The sequence below is a fragment of the Salmo trutta genome, chromosome 12, assembly GCF_901001165.1.
Source record: "Salmo trutta chromosome 12, fSalTru1.1, whole genome shotgun sequence".
NCBI lineage: Eukaryota > Metazoa > Chordata > Actinopteri > Salmoniformes > Salmonidae > Salmo > Salmo trutta.
The window spans coordinates 32,946,469-32,967,804 of NC_042968.1; the positions used below are offsets into that span (position 1 = coordinate 32,946,469).

General features: G+C 41.9%; 1 protein-coding gene across 4 annotated transcripts; it reads left to right on the forward strand.

Moving 5' to 3' along the window:
• The first annotated feature begins 1,065 nt into the window (after positions 1-1,065).
• LOC115203373 (hyaluronan and proteoglycan link protein 3-like) lies at positions 1,066-19,994 on the forward strand. 4 transcript variants are annotated; one of them, XM_029768019.1, is made up of 8 exons: positions 1,066-1,276; positions 4,680-4,875; positions 5,109-5,331; positions 6,399-6,544; positions 6,948-7,250; positions 9,845-10,123; positions 18,121-18,423; positions 18,792-19,994. In XM_029768019.1, exons 3-8 carry the CDS (start codon positions 5,156-5,158, stop codon positions 19,079-19,081), a joined length of 1,497 nt encoding a protein of 498 aa, XP_029623879.1. In that variant the 5' UTR covers positions 1,066-1,276; positions 4,680-4,875; positions 5,109-5,155; the 3' UTR covers positions 19,082-19,994. The 4 variants fall into 4 exon arrangements, with proteins under 4 accessions (XP_029623879.1, XP_029623876.1, XP_029623877.1 ...); XM_029768016.1 differs by having other exon boundaries at positions 4,680-4,817; XM_029768017.1 differs by having other exon boundaries at positions 1,087-1,272; positions 4,680-4,817.
• Positions 19,995-21,336: the final 1,342 nt, after the last annotated feature.

The window sequence follows — 21,336 nt, forward strand, 5'->3', positions numbered from 1 at the left end:
GACGGGTGATGAGCTGTGCCTGGTTTTCTCCAGACATAACACTTTCCATTCAGGGCAAAAGGTTACATTTTGTCTCATCAGACCACAGAATCTTTTGCTTATGCTCTGTCTTACAGGTGCCTTTTTGCAAACTCCAGGTGTGCTGTCATGTGCATTTTTCTCAGGAGTGGCTTCTGTCTGGCCACTCTCCCATAAAGCCCAGATTGGAGAAGGGCTGTAGAGACTGTTGTCCTTCTGGCAGGTTCTCCCATCTCAGCCAAGGAACTCTGTAGTTCTGTCAGAGTGGTCATTTGGTTCTTGATCACCTCACTGACCAAGGTCCTTCTTGCCCGGTTGCTCAGTTTGGTTGGACGCCCAGCTCTAGGCAGAGTCTGGGTAGTTCCATACTTTCAATTTCCCCATGATAGAGACCACTGTGCTCTTGTAAACTTTCAACATTCTAGAAATTGTTTTATACCCTTCCCCAATTATATCTCGCAGATCTACGGACAGTTCCTTGGACTTCATGGTATAATTTCTGCTCTGACTGTCAACTGTGGGACCTTATTTAATCATGACCAAACAACTGAATTGGCCACAGGTGGACTCCAATCAAGTTGTAGTGATGTCTCAAGGATAATCAAAGGAAATTGGATGCACCTGAGCTCAATTTGGAGTGTCATAGGGGTGTGAATACTAATGTAAATTAGATATTTCTGTATTTAATTTTCAATAAATTTGCTAACATTTCTATAAACATGTTTTCACTGTCATAATGGGGTATTGTTTGTAGATGGGTGATAAAAATTCAGGCTGTAACACAACAAAATGTGGAATAAGTCATGAATACTTTCTGAAGGCAATGTATGCACAAAGAGTTTCCAACTGTTTCAGATGGGGAGCAAGCGGATGCACACACACACATATTTCGAATGGGAATCAACTGTTTGGTCCACACAAGGATTTTAAAACAAGTGTGTGTGTGTGAGTGTGTTTGGCAAGAGGAGAGACAGAGAGTGTGTGTGTGCCTGCGTGTGTATGTGTGCCCATGTCTGTGTATGTGCACGAACACGTGTATGTGGACACAGTGCAAGTGCACCGTAAAAGCAAAGGTTGCACATAGAAACAACAGTTGCCAGCTGGAGTGCTCCATGCATCTGGGATGAATAACATCTGCTGAGTGCTCCATGCATCTGATGAGCTCATTTGTTATGGTTGGGGTTGTGATAGAAGATAGGGATTCTGTAATGAGAGGGGCCCCATAACTACACAGCAGGCAGAAGTCAACAGAAAGTGAGTAAGTAAAACAAGCTTACATTTTCATTTTGGGTTCTGATGGGGGTGCAATAGTTGAACTAAACTCAGGAGGCATTTCTAAGTTATATTCTTCAGTAGTCAATAGGTACAGTGTTGGGACTGTGACACATTTTTTGTTGTTTTGGCTCTGGACTATGAGGTTAAAATGCAGACTGTCAACTTTAAGGGTATTTTCATCCCTATCAGGTGAACCATAAAAAAAATTACAGCACTTTTTGTACATAGTCCCCACATTTTAGGAGACCAAAATTCACTTATGTGTGCTAAAGTAGTAAAAAGTTAAGTATTTGGTCTCATATTCATAGCACACAATGACTACATTAAGATTGTGACTTCACAAATTAGTTGGATGCATTTGCTGTTTATTTTGCTTGTGTTTACGATTATTTTGTGCCTAATAGAAATGAATGGTAAATAATGTATTGTGTCATTTTGTAGTCACTTGTATTGTAAATAAGAATAGAATATGTTTCTAAACACTTCTACATTAATATGGATGTTACCATGATTACGGATAATCCTGAATGGTGAATAATGATGAGTGAGAAAGTTACAGATGCACAAATATGATATCCCCAAGACTTGCTAACCTCTCATCATTACAATAACAGGGGAGGTTAGCATTTGGGGGTAGGAGGTAGGGGGGTGATATTTGTGCATGCACTAATATTTATTCACGATTCATTCATGATTATCTGTAATCATTGTAGCATCCACATGAATGTAGAAGTGTTTAGAAACATATTCTATTCTTGTTTACAATGAAAGTGACTCCAAAATGATGCAATATGTTATTTACCATTACTTTCTATATAAAATAATCGTAAACACAACCAAAACAAACAGCAAATGCATCCAACAAATTTCTAAAGTCACAAGCTTGATGTAGTCATTACGTGCTAGGAATATGGGACCAAATACTACACTTTTGAGAAATGTAATCCACATATACTGTAAATTAATTTGTCAAAATGCTTTTGATCCCCTAAAATGGGGGACTATGTCGAAAACGTGCTGTTATTTATAAACGGTTCACCCGATATGGATGGAAATACCCTCAAGTTAAAGCTGACAGTCTGCACTTTAACCTCATAGTCATTGTATCATCGAAAATCCAAAGTTCTGCAGTACATAGCCAAAACAACAAAAAGGTGTCACTGTCCTAATACTTTTGGAGCTCACTCTATATATCATTATTTAAAAGTCAACAAATGTATGTAGCAATCGCAGATTGCCCCTTTAAAGTTTTAGAGACTCTGGGGAAAGTGACTCAATTCATGCAGTGTATTAGAGCATGTCAGTCATTATTTCTGCTGACCTGGCAATTATGCATTGGATCCGTTTATAATGAAAGCAAATGGTCAGATGGATCGGCTTTGCTTTGTTTCTAATAAATTCACACAACCGTAAATTACTTAAGGTTTTTGGGAAAACTTGTAGATTATTTTCATATATTCTTTTGAAGCCAAGTACTTGGGTATGGTTTTTGTGTCATCATTGCGGTCAGAATCCATAGTGCCACTATAACCACAGCGGGTACCTTTTTTGAGGACGGTCCAAGAACTACGCATACTTACCATTTTTTTCTGCTGAACATCCATAAGAAGCTGCATCTCTCCCTTTTCTTTTATATAATATTTTTGGGTTTAATAAAACTCGAAGAAGAAAAGTCACGCGGCATTGTACCAGCTAGTTGTAAAACTGTAAGTAAATAATAATCACCACATGAAGAATATCATAAAACAGATGACAAATTAACGGTGTCAGGTTGAAAAAGATTATTCTTATTCAGGTTGATAAATTGTATTACTCGTATCGTCGCTACGTAGTTTGATAAGTTGTTTTACTGGAATCGTCGCTATGTGTAAGTAATGGCAGGTGTGCAGAACAGGAGACAGTATCATATTCCTTACCGACTTCCTGGGAAATTGACTATTACGGTGCATATAGCCTCTATAGGTTTCTATGTTATAATCAAAGACTATTAAGATCAAGAAGTCTAATTGAGATGTTGAATCAAAACACATTTATTGTTGCCTATTGAATATTTTGAGTACTGTTTTTTTTGTAACCAAATGTTTTTGTTTTTTAAATAATCTGTAAAACACATAACACATTGAAATGTAATAACCTCCAAACACAACAACCCCTACCCTCCACCCCATGGCAAACCTCTGAGAAATGAACAGGAAAAAAGACTATAGACATGAAATTGAATTGCCTTTCAGATCTAGTATTCAGGGAAAAGAACTGCAGTCAAATGTTTTAGATGGATTTAATTGTATTATGCATTTAGTTCCCGTATTCACCCTCATTAACTAGACTGTCAGAAGCACAGACATCTGGAGCAAGAGCACAGACAAATTATTGCTAAATTAAGATGTTGTTTTCACATCAGCTTTTCACTAGGAGCCAAAGTTTACTACTTAGTAAATAAAACAAAACAAAAATGTTAATCTACAACCATTGCAATGCTCAAACAGTGACATAAACTTCTAATTTTTTCTTAAATCTTTTGTGAGTTGCAGATTTGCCATACAAAACATATGATACTGCCACCTATTGGCAGTTTATAGATACGACTACTGTTAATATGCAAGTGGAACGTAACAGTATTAGGGCTAGGGAGATAGGCCAACAGCAGGGGAGAGAGAGGCTAGTGCTAACTGGGATCCTTGACGTTTAAATGTTAAATGGTTAAGATAAGGTTAGGGTTATCTTTAGGTAAGGTTTATGTTTATGGTTAGGGTAAGGGCTACGTTTAGGGTTAGGGTTTAGGGTAGGGAGATCCCAAGGATCCCAGATAGCACTAGCTGTGGAGAAAGGTCAGGGGGCTGAGATTGGGGTCAGTCAAAGTCAGTGGTTCCCACACCCTTTACAGCTCTTAACATTTTTTTTCTTAGACCCACCACATAATCTAAATCAATATGTGTGAACAGGCCCCAGTCTTTAGCCGCGACCCAGAGGGAATTATCTGTGACCCTCCTCTGGGTCCCGTCTCACCATATGGGAACCACTGGGAAGGGGGTCCAGTCAAGACACCATCCCAACTCTATTTGTGCACCTTCTCCCTGCAATGAGCACCTTCTCCCTGCATTGTGCACCTTCTCCCTGCATTGTGCACCTTCTCCCTGCATTGTGCACCTTCTCCCTGCATTGTGCACCTTCTCCCTGCATTGTGCACTGGTTTGTTCCCACTCAAGGATTTAAAATAATTGAAATGGTGGTTGAATTGGCTGGACAGATATCAGTCCAGTCCTTTTATATCCATGAGGGGTGAACAAGTGCACACTTCGGGGAGAAGGGAGAGTATTAGAATTAGGCTAAAGACACTATACTTGTACCCCAGAGCCTTATATTTGCTTGTATCCTCTGTGCTTCAGTGACAAGGATGATGGTGGCTCACCCTCTCCCACTGCTGGCGATATTGCTGCAGCTGCTCCTCTCCTGCTTGCCCGCCCTCGGATACTCCAACAGATTCTTCTACCAAGACATTCTCAACGGAAACGGCAATGGAGAGAGTAGGAGCATACACTTATGTTTTATGAATGAAGAGTTGAACATGAGTACATGCCTTAGGTAGGGGCAATGCATCCACCTTCCATGTAACATACACATAAATGTTTTGCAATTGAAAACGATAGTGAGCCTGTCTTATTGAACAAGTCCAGGTAGTTCCTTCCTCTTTCAGGCCTTTGGTGCCTAATGAACACGACCCATAAATGGCTTATCAATTCAAACTCTCTGAGGAGTTTGCACAGACCCAAATGAAGTCTGACTAACTGCTGTTTTGGGTGTATTTTCCTTTCTAGTCCACTTTAACGGTGTAAAGCTCCATGTGGACTCCTCCCAGCCCTCTATGTTCGCTTTGCGGGGGAGTAACGCAACCCTATCCTGCCGATACTGGTACGAGCCAGAGTTGAGCTCCCCCAGGAGGGTGCGGGTGAAGTGGTCCTGGCTGCCCGTCATGGGGGGCCATGAGACAGACGTTCTAGTGGCCATCGGGCCCCGCATTCACAGCTTTGGGGATTTCAGGTACTCTATTCTTGATGCAGTCCCGTTCATTCTAAAACCATTAAGATCATTTGTGTATAGTGAGTGTTTTTATTTCTATACTGTAGTTCTTATGCTCCCACCTTTGATTTTTATAGTTCATTTTTTAAAATGTTGTATTCCTTTAATTTCTATACTATCATTCTTTCATTGTTATAATTGTGTCACAAATTCCTTATTATGTACCTTGCATTTCTTTTCCTGCATTTTTGTGAATTCAGGGCTTCCTCGCAAAGAGACATCTGTCGAAATGGGACTTCACTGTATAAATAAAGGTTAAATAAAAAAAGGCTTAATTCACACTCGGCAGAGGTGAAAAAAGTACCCAATTGTCATACTTGAGTAAAAGTAAAGCTATCTTAAAACTTTTTCAGGATTGGTGGGTCCCCTGCAGGACGTTTGAGCTAACGTAGGTTAATGTGATTAGCATGAGGTTGTAAATGACTCAAGTAAAAAATGTAAGCCACCCAGTAAAAGTCCAAAAGTATCTGGTCTTAAATATACATAAGTATCAAAAGTCAATGTGAATGCTTTAAATTCAATTCCTTATATTAAGCAAACCTGACTGTCAGATTCTTGATTTAAAGATTTAAAGACAGCCAGGGGCACACTCCAAAACTCAGACACAATTGGCCAACGCAACATGAGCAGACATGGGGGTGATTGTGTGTTATATTGATAAGTGTGTGAATTGGACACTTTTTGCTGTCCTGCCTGAGCGTTTCAATGTAACAAGCACTTTGGGTTGTCAGGAAAAATGTATGGGAATAAAAAGTGTATTTTCTTTAGGAATTAAGTGAAGTTAAAGTTGACAAACATATGAATATTCAACTAAAGTGCAGATACCCCAAAAACTACGTAGGTAGTACTTCAAAGTATTTTTATTTTGTTACTTTACACCACTGACACTCTGGGCTGTATATATGAGGAAAAATGCATTTCACACAACTGTTGTGATACAATGGATAATTTTGAGTTTGCCTGCACAAAAATGTTTATACACCTGTTGAACACATTGATGATAACAAAGTCCTCTATTTATCTCTCAGGGACCGGGTGTATCTCAGACAGGACTCACCAGGAGATGCTTCGCTGGTCATGACTGAACTCCAGCTCAATGACACGGGTCGTTACCGCTGTGAGGTCATCGACGGGCTGGAGGACAAGAGCGCCACTGTCGACCTCGAGCTACGAGGTAGACTATATTATAGTGCCGTATAACAACCTCATTTGTGAGTGCCATCCAGCCCCTCCCATCACTACTGTACTCACACACATTAAAGGTGCAATCTGCAATATTTACAGCTATTATGTGGTCATTTAAAATAATTAAATATTATATAGCCTATCCATTGATTCTTGAAAAATATAATGTACGTGCTTAGTACTGTTCATCTGCCTTACCCCATCTTATTGATGTCATGTACTGTCATGCACTACATCTACAGTTCCCTCTATGGGTGGAAGTGTTACATTGGTCCAGCCCCATCTCTCAGCTTCAACTAAGTTAGGCTAACCAAGTAAGGCTGCTGTTTGGCTGAGAAACTAATGAAGGATTATGCCTTTAAAGTCATTACATATCTCTTGCTCCCCTCCAGGTGTGGTATTTCCCTACCAGCCTCCTCACGGCCGTTACAACCTGACCTACCATGATGCTCAGCAAGTCTGCCAGGAGCAGGACTCCACTCTGGCCACCTTCGAGCAGTTGTTCCAGGCCTGGGAGGATGGGCTGGACTGGTGCAACGCAGGCTGGCTGGCTGACGGGACAGTGCAGTACCCAATCACCAAGCCCCGGAGCCCCTGTGGGGGACTCGGCCTCGCCCCTGGGGTTAGGAGTTACGGTAGACGCCACCGCCACCTCCACCGATACGACGTCTTCTGTTTCTCCTCCTCCCTCCGAGGTGAGACACACACACACACACACACACACACACACACACACACACTATACAGGTACACACCATACAGGTACATACACTATACAGGTACGCACACTATACAGGTACGCACACTATACAGGTACACACACTATACAGGTACACACACTATACAGGTACACACTATACAGGTACACACCATACTAGAGGTCGACCGATTAATCGGAATGGCCGATTAATTTGGGCCGATTTCAAGTTTTCATAACAATCGGAAATCGGTATTTTTGGGACGTCAATTTGGCCGTTATTTAAAAAATATATATAATTTTTACACCTTTATTTAACTAGGCAAGTCAGTTAAGAACACATTCTTATTTTCAATGACGGCCTAGGAACGGTGGGTTAACTGCCTTGTTCAGGGGCAGAACGACAGATTTTTACCTTGTCAGCTCGGGGATTCAATCTTGCAACCTTACGGTTAACTAGTCCAACGCGCAAACCACCTGCTTTACATTGCACTCCACGAGGAGCCTGCCTGTTACGCGAATGCAGTAAGAAGCCAAGGTAAGTTGCTAGCTAGCATTAAACCTATCTTATAAAAAACAATCAATCAATCATAATCACTAGTTAACTACACATGGTTGATGATATTACTAGTTTATCTAGCCTGTCCTGCGTTGCATATAATCGCTTAGGTACACGTTGCTCCAACGTGTACCTAACCATAAACATCAATTCCTTTCTTAAAATCAATACACAAGTATATATTTTTAAACCTGCATATTTAGTTAATATTGCCTGCTAACATGAATTTCTTTAAACTAGGGAAAATGTGTCACTTCTCTTGCAACAGAGTCAGGGTATATGCAGCAGTTTGGGCCGCCTGGCTCGTTGCGAACTGTGAAGACTATTTCTTCCTAACAAAGACAGCCGACTTCACCAAACGGGGGATGATTTAACAAAAGCGCATTTGCGAAAAAAAGCACAATCGTTGCACGACTGTACCTAACCATAAACATCAATGCCTTTCTTAAAATCAATACACAGAAGTATATATTTTTAAACCAGCATATTTAGCTAAAAGAAATCCAGGTTAGCAGGCAATATTAACCAGGTGAAATTGTGTCATTTCTCTTGCGTTCATTGCACGCAGAGTCAGGGTATATGCAACAGTTTGGGACGCCTGGCTCGTTGCGAACTAATTTGCCAGAATTTTACGTAATTATGACATAACATTGAAGGTTGTTCAATGTAACAGGAATATTTAGACTTAGGGATACCACCCGTTAGATAAAATACGGAACGGTTCTGTATTTCACTGAAAGGAAAAACGTTTTGTTTTCGAGATGATAGTTTCCGGATTCGACCATATTAATGACCTATGGCTCATATTTCTGTGTGTTTATTATATTATAATTAAGTCTATTATTTGATGGAGCAGTCTGACTGAGCAGTGGTAGGCAGCAGCAGACTCGTAAGCATTCATTCAAACAGCACCTTCGTGTGTTTTGCCAGCAGCTCTTCGCTGTGCTTCAAGCATTGTGCTGTTTATGACTTCAAGCCTATCAACTCCCAAGATTAGGCTGGTGTAACCGATGTGAAATGACTAGCTAGTTAGCGGGTGCGCGCTAATAGCGTTTCAAACGTCACTCGCTCAGAGACTTGGAGTAGTTGTTCCCCTTGCTTTGCATGGGTAACGCTGCTTCGAGGGTGGCTGTTGTCGATGTGTTCCTGGTTCGAGCCCAGGTAGGAGCGAGGAGAGGGACGGAAGCTATACTGTTACACTGGCAGTACTAAAGTGCCTATAAGAACATCCAATAGTCAAAGGTATATGAAATACAAATCGTATAGAGAGAAATAGTCCTATAATTCCTATAATAACTACAACCTAAAACTTCTTACCTGGGAATATTGAAGACTCATGTTAATAGGAACCACCAGCTTTCATATGTTCTCATGTTCTGAGCAAGGAACTTAAACGTTAGCTTTCTTACATGGCACATATTGCACTTTTACTTTCTTCTCCAACACTTTGTTTTTGCATTATTTAAACCAAATTAAACATGTTTCATTATTTATTTGAGGCTAAATTGATTTTATTGATGTATTTTATTAAGTTAAAATAAGTGTTCATTCAGTATTGTTGTAATTGTCTTTATTACAAATACATTTTTAAAAACGGCCGATTAATCGGTAGCGGCTTTTTTGGTCCTCCAATAATCGGTATCGGTATCGGCGTTGAAAAATAATAATCAGTTGACCTCTACACCATACAGGTACACACTATACAGGTACAAACACTATACAGGTACACACTATACAGGTACAAACACTATACAGGTACACACACCATACAGGTACACACCATACAGGTACACACACTATACAGGTACATACACTATACAGGTGCAGATATAGAGATAATTCACCCTACAACTAGAGTCAAGCACAGTCCATCTATTGTGTAACATTATGTTATATGCATTTGAAGAAATCTGCAATTGACTCTTACTGTAACTTTCATTTTGTGGTGAACTTTCAGTGAGCTCCTTTAGATGCATAACTTTGAATTGATCACCTTTATACACCTCCGGTCTCTGCCATGTCCTCTTCTCCAGGTAAGGTCTACTACCTCCAGCACCCCCAGAAGCTCAACCTCACTGAGGCCCAGCAGGCGTGCCTCAACGACGGGGCCCAGATAGCCAAGGTGGGCCAGCTCTACGCCGCCTGGAAGTTCATGGGCCTGGACCGCTGTGATGCCGGATGGCTTGCTGACGGGAGCCTGCGCTACCCCATCACCAACCCCCGCCGCAACTGTGGCCCCATGGAACCAGGGGTGCGCAGCTTTGGGTTTGCCCCACCGCACCACAAGCACGGAGTGTACTGCTACAGTGCAGGTACGCGGTAAATCTGATATTCGTGATAAAAGTACATACCACCCTTAGGTCATACCATTTACATCTCGTAGTAGGTAGGGGAACAAAACGAAATCCATATTTTATTTATTTATTTCACCTTTATTTAACCAGGTAGGCAAGTTGAGAACAAGTTCTCATTTACAATTGCGACCTGGCCAAGATAAAGCAAAGCAGTTCGACAACATACAACAACACAGAGTTACACATGGAGTAAACAACATACAGTCAATAATACAGTAGAAAAAAATAAGACTATATACAATGTGAGCAAATGATGTGAGATAAGGGAGGTAAAGGCAAAAAAATGCCATGGTGGCAAAGTAAATAAAGTATAGCAAGAAAAACACTGGAATGGTAGATTTGTAGTTTGAAGAAAGTTCAAAGTTCAAATATAAATAATATGGTGCAAAGGAGCAAAATAAATAAAATAAATAAATACAGTAGGGGAAGAGGTAGTAGTTTGGGCTAAATTATAGATGGGCTATGTACAGGTGCAGTGATCTGTGAGCTGCTCTGACAGCTGGTGCTTAAAGCTAGTGAGGGAGATAAGTGTTTCCAGTTTCAGAGATTTTTGTAGTTCGTTCCAGTCATTGGCAGCAGAGAACTGGAAGGAGAGACGACCAAAGGAGGAGTTGGCTTTAGGGGTGACCAGAGAGATATACCTGCTGGAGCGCGTGCTACAGGTGGGTGCTGCTATGGTGACCAGTGAGCGGAGATAAGGGGGGACTTTACCTAGCAGGGTCTTGTAGATGACCTGGAGCCAATGTGTTTGGCGACGATTATGAAGTGAAGGCCAGCCAACGAGAGCATACAGGTCGCAGTGGTGGGTTGTATATGGGGCTTTGGTGACAAAACGGATGGCACTGTGATAGACTGCATCCAGCTTGTTGAGTAGGGTATTGGAGGCTATTTTGTAAATGACATCGCCGAAGTCGAGGATTGGTAGGATGGTCAGTTTTACGAGGGTATGTTTGGCAGCATGAGTGAAGGATGCTTTGTTGCGAAATAGGAAGCCAATTCTAGATTTCACTTTGGATTGGAGATGATTGATGTGAGTCTGGAAGGAGAGTTTACAGTCTAGCCAGACACCTAGGTATTTGTAGTTGTCCACAAATTCTAAGTTAGAACCGTCCAGAGAAGTTATGCTGGATGGGCGGGCAGGTGCAGGCAGCGATCGGTTGAAGAGCATGCATTTAGTTTTACTTGTGTTTAGGAGCAGTTGGAGACCACGGAAGGAGAGTTGAATGGCATTGAAGCTCATCTGGAGGGTTGTTAACACAGTGTCCAAAGAAGGGCCAGAAGTATACAGAATGGTGTCGTCTGCGTAGAGGTGGATCAGAGATTCACCAGCAGCAAGAGCGACATCATTTATGTATACAGAGAAAAGAGTTGGCCCAAGAATTGAACCCTGTGGTACCCCCATAGAGACTGCCAGAGGTCCAGACAGTAGGCCCTCCGATTTGACACACTGAACTCTGTCAGAGAAGTAGTTGGTGAACCAGGCGACGCAATCGTTTGAGAAACCAAGGCTACTAAGTCTACCGATGAGGATGTGGTGATTAACAGAGTCAAAAGCTTTGGCCAGGTCAATGAATACGGCAGCACAGTATTGTTTCTTATCGATGGCGGTTACGATGTCGTTTAGGACCTTGAGCGTGGCTGAGGTGCACCCATGACCAGCTCTGAAACCAGATTGCATAGCGGAGAGGGTGCGGTGCGATTCAAAATAGTCGGTAATCTGTTTGTTGACTTGGCTTTCGAAGACCTTAGAAAGGCAGGGTAGGATGGATATAGGTCTGTAGCAATTTGGGTCAAGAGTGTCACCTCCTTTGAAGAGGGGGATGACAGCAGCTGCTTTCCAATCTATGGGAATCTCAGACGACACGAAAGAGAGGTTGAACAGGCTAGTAATAGGGGTTGCAATAATTTCAGCAGATAATTTTAGAAAGAAAGGGTCCAGATTGTCAAGCCCAGCTGATTTGTAGGGGTCCAGATTTTGCAGCTCTTTCAGAACATCAGCTGAATGGATTTGGGAGAAGGAGAAATGGGGGAGGCTTGGGCGAGTAGCTGTGGGGGGTGCAGTGCTGTTGAATTCAGTAGGGGTAGTTAGGTGGAAAGCATGGCCAGCCGTAGAAAAATGCTTATTGAAATTCTCAATTATAGTGGGCTTATCGGTGGTGACAGAGTTTCCTATCCTCAGTGCAGTGGGCAGTTGGGAGGAGGTGTTCTTATTCTCCATGGACTTTACAATGTCCCAGAACTTTTTAGAGTTGGAGTTGCACAAAGCAAATTTCTGTTTGAAAAAGCTAGCCTTGGCGTTTCTAACTGCCTGTGTGTATTGGTTTCTAACTTCCCTAAAAAGTTGCATATCGCGGGGGCAGTTCGATGCTAATGCAGAACGCCACAGGATATTTTTGTGTTGGTTAAGGGCAGTCAGGTCTGGGGAGAACCAAGGGCTATATCTGTTCCTGGTTCTAAATTTCTTGAAAGGGGCATGCTTATTTAAGATGGAGAGGAAGGCCTTTTTAAAAAATAACCAGGCATCCTCTACTGACGGGATGAGGTCAATATCCTTCCAGGATACCAGGGCCAGGTCGATTAGAAAGGCTTGCTCGTTGAAATCTTTCAGGGAGCGTTTGACAGTGATGAGTGGAGGTCGTTTGACCGCTGACCCATTACGGGTGCAGGCAATGAGGCAGTGATCGCTGAGATCTTGGTTGAAAACAGCAGAGGTGTAATTAGAGGGCACATTGGTTAGGATGATATCTATGAGGGTGCCAGTGTTTGCGGCTTTGGGGTTGTACCTGGTGGGTTCATTAATAATTTGTGTGAGATTGAGGGCATCAAGCTTGTATTGTAGAATGGCTGGGGTGTTAAGCATGTCCCAGTTTAGGTCGCCTAGTAGCACGAGCTCTGAAGATAGATGGGGGGCAATCAGTTCACATATGGTGTCCAGAGCACAGCTAGGGGCCGAGGGGGGTCTATAGCAGGCGGCAACGGTGAGAGACTTGTTTTTGGAGAGGTGGATTTTTAAAAGTAGAAGTTCAAATTGTTTGGGTACAGACCTGGATAGCAGGACAGAACTCTGCAGGCTATCTCTGCAGTAGATTGCAACACCGCCCCCTTTGGTCGTTCTATCTTGTCTGAAAACGTTGTAGTTAGGGATGAAGATTTCACAGTTTTTGGTGGACTTCCTAAGCCAAGATTCAGACACAGCTAGGACATCCGGGTTGGCAGAGTGTGCTAAAGCAGTGAATAAAACAAACTTAGGGAGGAGGCTTCTAATGTTAACATGCATGAAACCAAGGCTATTACGCTTACAGAAGTCATCAAAAGAGAGCGCCTGGGGAGTAGGAGTGGAGCCAGGCACTGCAGGGCCTGGATTCACCTCTACATCCCCAGAGGAGCAGAGAAGAATGAGTATGAGGGTACGGCTAAAAGCTATAAGAATTGGTCGTCTGTGACGTCCAGAATAGAGAGAAAAAGGAGCAGGTTTCTGGGGGCGATAAAATAGCTTCAAGGTATAATGTACAGACAAAGGTATGGTGGGATGTGAGTACAGAGGAGGTAAACCTAGGCATTTAGTGATTATGAGAGAGATATTGTCTCTAGAAACATCATTGAAACCAGAAGATGTCATAGCATGTGTGGGTGGAGGAACTGAGAGGTTGGATAAGGTATAATGAGCAGGGCTAGAGGCTCTACAGTGAAATAAGCCAATAAACACTAACCAGAACAGCAATGGACAAGGCATATTGACATTAAGGAGAGGCATGCATAGCCGAGTGATCAGAGGGTCCAGTGAGATTCAGACAGCTAGCCGGGCCATAGGTAGCAAGCTGGTGGAAGATGGGAGGGAGGTCTGTTTTTAGCCACCTCGTGCGTTTCCGTCTGTGGGTTGGTGGGGTTCCGTGTGGAAGGGGGGACCTGTCCATCCATATGAATGAATGTTGACATGCATAGAAATTCAAGATGCTATGGTGAGAGGGCTGTGTTATGATGTAAAATTATGGTGTGTGAGGGCCTCTATTGTGGTGAAGGCTTGTCAAAAAATAATAATACTGGGATATGATGGCCTGGTGGTTGTGTTTCAGGGTTATAGTCCTCGCTAGTCTGTCAGCCTCCCTTGTGATTTAGACAAGCAGGTTAGCACCATGGTGAACAACATGCATGTTCCACACAGGGTTAGCCACTCACTGTAACAAAAGGAACATTTTGTTCAATGACTTCTCCCTGGATTGGGATAGAAGTTTTACCTCATATTCATTATATCTAGGACAATACCAGTCTACATATGGAAATGGAGCGTTTCAATGTTTTGTAGTCAAAAAGATGGAAGAAAGGGTTGTAACCAAATTACTCCCAGTGATGTTGTCTGTAATTTTCAAATAAAAACAAAGACTTTCATACAATGACTTTCCAGTCTTCAAAAATCCTTGTTTTAATTTGAAAATGGCTCCCGGTGACATCACGGGGCGTAATTTTCTCAGAAACTTTTCTTCTACCTTGGGTGCATTCGTAAATTCCCTCTGGCTATCAACTCCGATTTCAGAGCACTCTCGTCTGAGTGTGCCAGAGCGCAGAATAACTGATGAATTTGTGAACTCTCAACACCTGTTGATTTTGGCCGGTGTCAGTAAACGTCGGCAATAAAGCATAATTAAATTGTTGCCAGCAGCACAGTTACAGTCACCAACACTCTGGATAACATGGTCAGAGGGAAGTGTTCTCTCATTTATGTCTGGAAGTAGCTAGCAAGCTAGCTAACTTTACCCAGTTAGCTTGGGTGCTTGACTGCTGTTGTGAGGCCAGAACGCTCAGAACAACCCTACTCCTCGGCCAGAGCATCCAGTGTTCGCTCTGAATGCTCCGAGAGCGAAACACTCTGAATTTACGAATGGACAATCTGACAACTCTCTGAATTTACGAACGCCCAGAGCACACTCTGAGCGCTCTCTAGCACTCCAGAGTGAATTTACGAGTGCACCCCTTGTTGACTACAAAACAATTTCACATATGCAGACACTGGTATGGTGCTGGATGTAACAAATATGAGGTTAAACTGTGAAGTGTTCTTTAATTAATCTATGACTGATCCTCTAATGTCACGTATGAATATTATACTTAATAATAATAATATTATAATATTAATATGTTTTACCAATCATTCTGGACACACCTAAATCTTGCTGTAGGCTATAATGTGATCCATCACTAAGTATGAATGAATCTGTATTTAAACTCTGACCTCAGCTTTAATTGCAATATTATGCATATTTTTATTTATACTTCATGTATTGTATTTATCTGCTGTACTCTCTTTGTAAACATATTTGTGTGTGACATAGGAGCTGAACTCAGAATTAATAAGAAATTAATTAATTATCAAGAATAACCAGTTCTGTGATGATTTATAAGCTGTTATTATGTTTATCTCAAAAACCAGTACTTATCTTTTATACTGTATGACCTGTACCTCACTTGGTTGGTTGGTTTGATTATGTAGGTGGTGGGTTTTAACATGGTTTTAGATGATGATGGACACGTATACTAACTTATTTTTGTAAAATAAATAGTCAACATTTCAATTCATGTGTTAATGATTTTTCGTACTTTGGAGGCATACTTGGTTTGTTTGTGTTTTTATAACGTTCAGTTCAATTCAAACATTAAATCCATGCACATGTACCAGGCTTAGCAGTGTTGCTTCCTCGCTCACAACATACTTACCAGTACTTGATCTTGCGCCCTCTGCCTCACCAACACAGGTGACCACCCTGCTTGACAACGTACTAACCAGTTGCGCCACAAAAAAAAAGATCCAATTCAATGGCACTATTGGCAACATTTCAAGCTGCGGAGTGAGCTAACAGCACGATCTTATCTCCGAGCTAACAGCATGATCTTATCTCCGAGCTAACAGCACGATCTTATCTCCGAGCTAACAGCACAATCTTATCTCCGAGCTAACAGCACGATCTTATCTCCGAGCTAACAGCACGATCTTATCTCCGAGCTAACAGCACGATCTTATCTCCGAGCTAACAGCACGATCTTATCTCCGAGCTAACAGCACGATCTTATCTCCGAGCTAACAGCACGATCTTATCACCGAGCTGACAGCACGATCTTATCTCCGAGCTAACAGCACGATCTTATCTCCGAGCTAACAGCACGATCTTATCTCCGAGCTAACAGCACGATCTTATCTCCGAGCTAACAACACGATCTTATCTCTGAGCTAACAGCACGATCTTATCTCCGAGCTAACAGCACGATCTTATCTCCGAGCTAACAGCACGATCTTATCTCCGAGCTAACAGCACGATCTTATCTCCGAGCTAACAGCACGATCTTATCTCCGAGCTAACAGCACGATCTTATCTCCGAGCTAACAGCACAATCTTATCTCCGAGCTAACAGCACGATCTTATCACCGAGCTAACAGCACGATCTTATCTCCGAGCTAACAGCACGATCTTATCATCAAGCTAACAGCACGATCTTATCTCCGTTACACTTACACCAGAGGAAGCTGGTGGGAGGAGCTATAGGAGGACGGGCTCATTGTAATGACTGTAATGGAATGAATGGAACAGAGTCAAACGTCGTTTCCATATGTTTGATGTGTTTGATACAGTTCCATTTATTCCATTCAGCCAATTGCAATGAGCCCATCCTCCTATAGCTCCTCCCATCCGCCTCCTCTGACTCACACACAACCCAGCTAACAATTCCTATGTCTGAAACCTTTGTGGAATGTTATGTTTTAATGTTCTAACGTGAAAGTGTCCAGTTCTTTGTGAGTTTTGGCAATGTTTCATTTACGTCAATGAGCACATCACCAGATTATAATTAGCATGTTTTGCCATGAAGTTTTTAACATGTTCAGAAAAACGTTAAGGTCGGGATCCAATGCATTTGCGGGTTATAGTTATTGAGGCTTTTAAAGGCAATGTTCCCGCGTTTGCGAAGATCCCATTCATGATAAACACTGTAAATGTTGGCTCAATCGTAAATTGCCTTTAAAAAGTGCAATGCCTATGCCTATAACCCAGGATGGGATTGAATCCTGGTCTAACACCTTGTGTCCTGCTCTACCTCAGCATCCATCTGTTCAAGCATTGCAACACTGCTATTAACAACTTTAATACATGATTACACTGCTATTAACAACTTTAATACATGATTACACTGCTATTAACAACTTTAATACATGATTACACTGCTATTAACAACTTTAATACATGATTACACTGCTATTAACAACTTTAATGCATGATTACACTGCTATTAACAACTTTAATACATTATTTTATTTATTTATTTAACCAGGTAAGCTAGTTGAGAACAAGTTCTCATTTACAACTGCGACCTGGCCAAGATAAAGCAAAGCAGTGTGACACAAACAACAACACAGAGTTACACATGGAATAAACAAGCGTACAGTCAATAACACAATAGAAAAAAAGAAAGTCTATATACAGTGTGTGCAAATGACATGAGGAGGTAAGGCAATAAATAGTCCATAGTAGCGAAGTAATTACAATTTAGCAAATGAACACTGGAGTGATAGATGAGCAGATGGTGATGTGCAAGTAGAAATACTGGTGTGCACAAGAGCAGAAAAGTAAATAAAAACAATATGGGGATGAGGTAGGTAGATTGGGTGGGCTATTTACAGATGGGCTGTGTACAGCTGCAGCGATCTGTTAGCTGTTCAGATAGCTGATGTTTAAAGTTAGTTAAGGAAATATAAGGTTTGTAACACATTGTCTTTGTAAACAAACAATGTATCGCTTCAAAACATGGTTAAAACTATCATTTAGATCTCATGGACTGTCTGCCTTTGCACCTGTGGTTACATTGCTCCAGTCCTATCCCTCAGCGTTATTGCAATTCCAGTGGCAGGGTTGTTGTTTGGCTGAAAAATCGAATTACATTACAGTGATTACATATCTCTTGCTCCCCTCTAGTTGTGGTGTTTCCCTACCAGCCTCCTCACGGCCGTTACAACCTGACCTACCATGATGCTCAGCAAGTCTGCCAGGAGCAGGACTCCACTCTGGCCACCTTCGAGCAGCTGTTCCAGGCCTGGAAGGAGGGTCTGAACTGGTGCAACGCAGGCTGGCTGGCTGACGGGACAGTGCAGTACCCCATCACCAAGCCCCGAAGGCCCTGTGGGGGACTCGGCCTCGCCCCCGGGGTTAGGAGTTACGGTAGTCGCCACCGCCACCTCCACCGCTATGACGTCTTTTGCTCCTCCTCCCCCCTCCGAGGTGAGAGATTTTTTTACTTCTGTACATCCCATAGAGAAAGATCAACACTGTAACTGGATGTGTGTACACTCTTAGGAAAAAAAGGTTCCAAAAGGGTTCTTTGGCTGTCCCAATAGGAGAACCCTTTTAGGTTCCAGGTAGAACCATTTTTGTTTCCAGGTAGAACCCTTTTGGGTTTCATGTAGAATCCTCTGTGGTAAGGGTTCTACATTGATCCCAAAAGGGTTTTTCAAAGGGTTCTCCTATGGGGACAGCCAAAGAACAATTTTTAGGTTCTAGATAACCTTTTTTCAAAGAGTGTAACTCTTTGATATGCTAAGCTTGGATTTGGATGGGTAGACAACACAGTTTCCCTTTCTCTTCTCCAGGTAAGGTCTACTACCTCCAGCACCCCCAGAAGCTCAACCTCACTGAGGCCCAGCAGGCGTGCTTCAGCAACGGAGCCCAGATAGCCAAGGTGGGCCAGCTCTACGTCGCCTGGAGGTTTATGGGCCTGAACCGCTGTGATGCCGGATGGCTCGCCGACGGGAGCCTGCGCTACCCCGTCACCAACCCCAGCCGCAACTGTGGCCCCCTGGAACCAGGGGTGCGCAGCTTTGGGTTCCCCCCTCCATACCAGAAGCATGGGGTGTACTGCTACAGTGCAGGTATGCAGTAAATCTCATAGACGTGATAAATGTACATATCTCACATCTCTTCTAGTATGGTAACAGATCACAATCCACAAGTGAATAGGTGTATCTCATGAATAGAAATTCTAGACTTACTATATTGGGGTGTGAAGGTTGTGTTATGGTGTGAAGTTGTAGCATTGTGTGAGGATTTCTAATGTAGCTGGGGCCTGCTAAAACAACTGGGAGAATTATCTGTCTGTACTTAGTGGCTGTACATGTTTACTATGGTCCTCCTTGTGAGCAGCCTCCCTTGTTATTTACACCAGCAGGTTAGCAGCACCATGGTGAACATGCATTTCTCACACAGGATCAAACACTCACTGCATCTAGCCTGTGGTCAATGAGATCAGGAACATTTGTCATAGTCCACCGTTCAAGGACTTGAGATTTCTGTATTTGATAGGGACAGATATAATCTAGAGATTGAATGAACAGTCAGATGCAATGCACCATCATACCTGAGCTAATTTCCAGTGGTTGTCCTCAGATTATCATTGAAGTACACTAGTTAGTATTAAAACATCTACACAGTTCTTCTGTCATGAGCCAGATCTTTACAGTATGCATATCTATGACTGTTGATAGATGTGTCACAGTGTTATATTGTAATATAATGTATGAATACTATTCTTACATTTTGGACCAATAATGGTCAACAACTTTAGTACATTATGGACCCACCTAAATCTTGCTGTTGCCTATAATGTGATCCCTCACTATGTGTGAATGAACCTGTAGTTAAACCCGGACCTCAGCTTCAACTGTAATATTATGCGTATTGTTAGTTAAACTTCATGTATTGTATACATTTACTGTTCTCTCTTTGTAAACATTTTCCTGTATGACATAGGAGCTGATCTCAGCTGATATTTTTGTTAAATAAATAGTGTACCTTAAGAGGCTTTTGTTTGTGTTTTTAAAACCATTCAATTCAATCCAAAAATGTAATCCTTCACACACAATATGCAAAGCAGAAGACAGAAAAGACGAGTAACATCCGTGTTTGGGAAACAATGTCTAATATTGTAGTATAGAAAACGACTAGAAACAACGTATTTCTTTATATCCCTGCCTTGTTTTCCAACCATTTAGACGGATAGAGGACACACTTGGCAGTTTTTGCAAAGCCTGTTTTTGCATGGGCAGCACCAAGGATTAAAGAGGCAATCTGCAGTTGCTACATTCATTTTTAGACTTTTTAATGAATTATAATTACCCATTGATTCATGAAAAATATAATTTATACAGTAGATTAGCTTAGTTTAACTGTCGCACCCCATCAGAACCCAAAATGTTTTACTCCATTGTTTGTAAACAATGTACATGTAAACAAACGCTTTGCAGCCTCAAAACATAGTTAAAACTATTGTTTTGATATAATGGATGGTCAGTCTTTGTAATCCTTAGCTCTGTCCATGAGTTTGCGAGTGGTTACATTTCTCCAGCTCTATCTCTCAGCTGTATACTAAATCAGTGGTGGGGTAAACGCTTTGTTATTGTTCAAACTGCAGATTGCCCCTATAAGGTTTTCACTATTTTATAGAAGTAAACTGCATGGGACTTCCCAAGGGTTAATGAGGGATCACATAATTCCATTTAGGTACGCAGGAAGAAAAAGACAATGAATTATAGCCCTGAGCAAACATTCCAGCACTGCAGATGGAAGTAAATGACCAACCTTGGCTTTATGCCTGTTCACACACTCCAACACAGTAGCTGATGGTATGCACGTTTTCAATTTATTGATGAAACCACCAATAAACTCATAGAATAAAGTAGAAGAAATACTTTAAAATGGAAGTATTTTCTCTGGCGCCGGGGAGGGCTGCCGTCTTATTGGCTCTTAACCAACCATGCTATTTTGTTTGTTTTTTTGCGTTGTTTGTAACTTGTTTTGGTCATAATAATGCTGCTACCATCTCTTATGACCAAAAAGAGCTTCTGGACATGAGCACTGGGATTACTCACCTCAAATTGGACGAGGAGTTCTTCTTCAATGAGTCGGACGCGAGGGATATACTACAGACACCAGACCAGGCCCAGATCCCCGTGATTCGCTGGAAAAGGAAACGTAGGTTTCGTGGAAAGACATCAGGAGGCCTTGTGAGGATCAGGTGACGAGTGGCTAATTTGCCCTTGCCTTCCATTCTGCTAGCTAACGTTCAATCGCTGGAAAATAAATGGGACGAACTGAAAGCACATATATCCTACCAACGGGACATTAAACACTGTAATATCT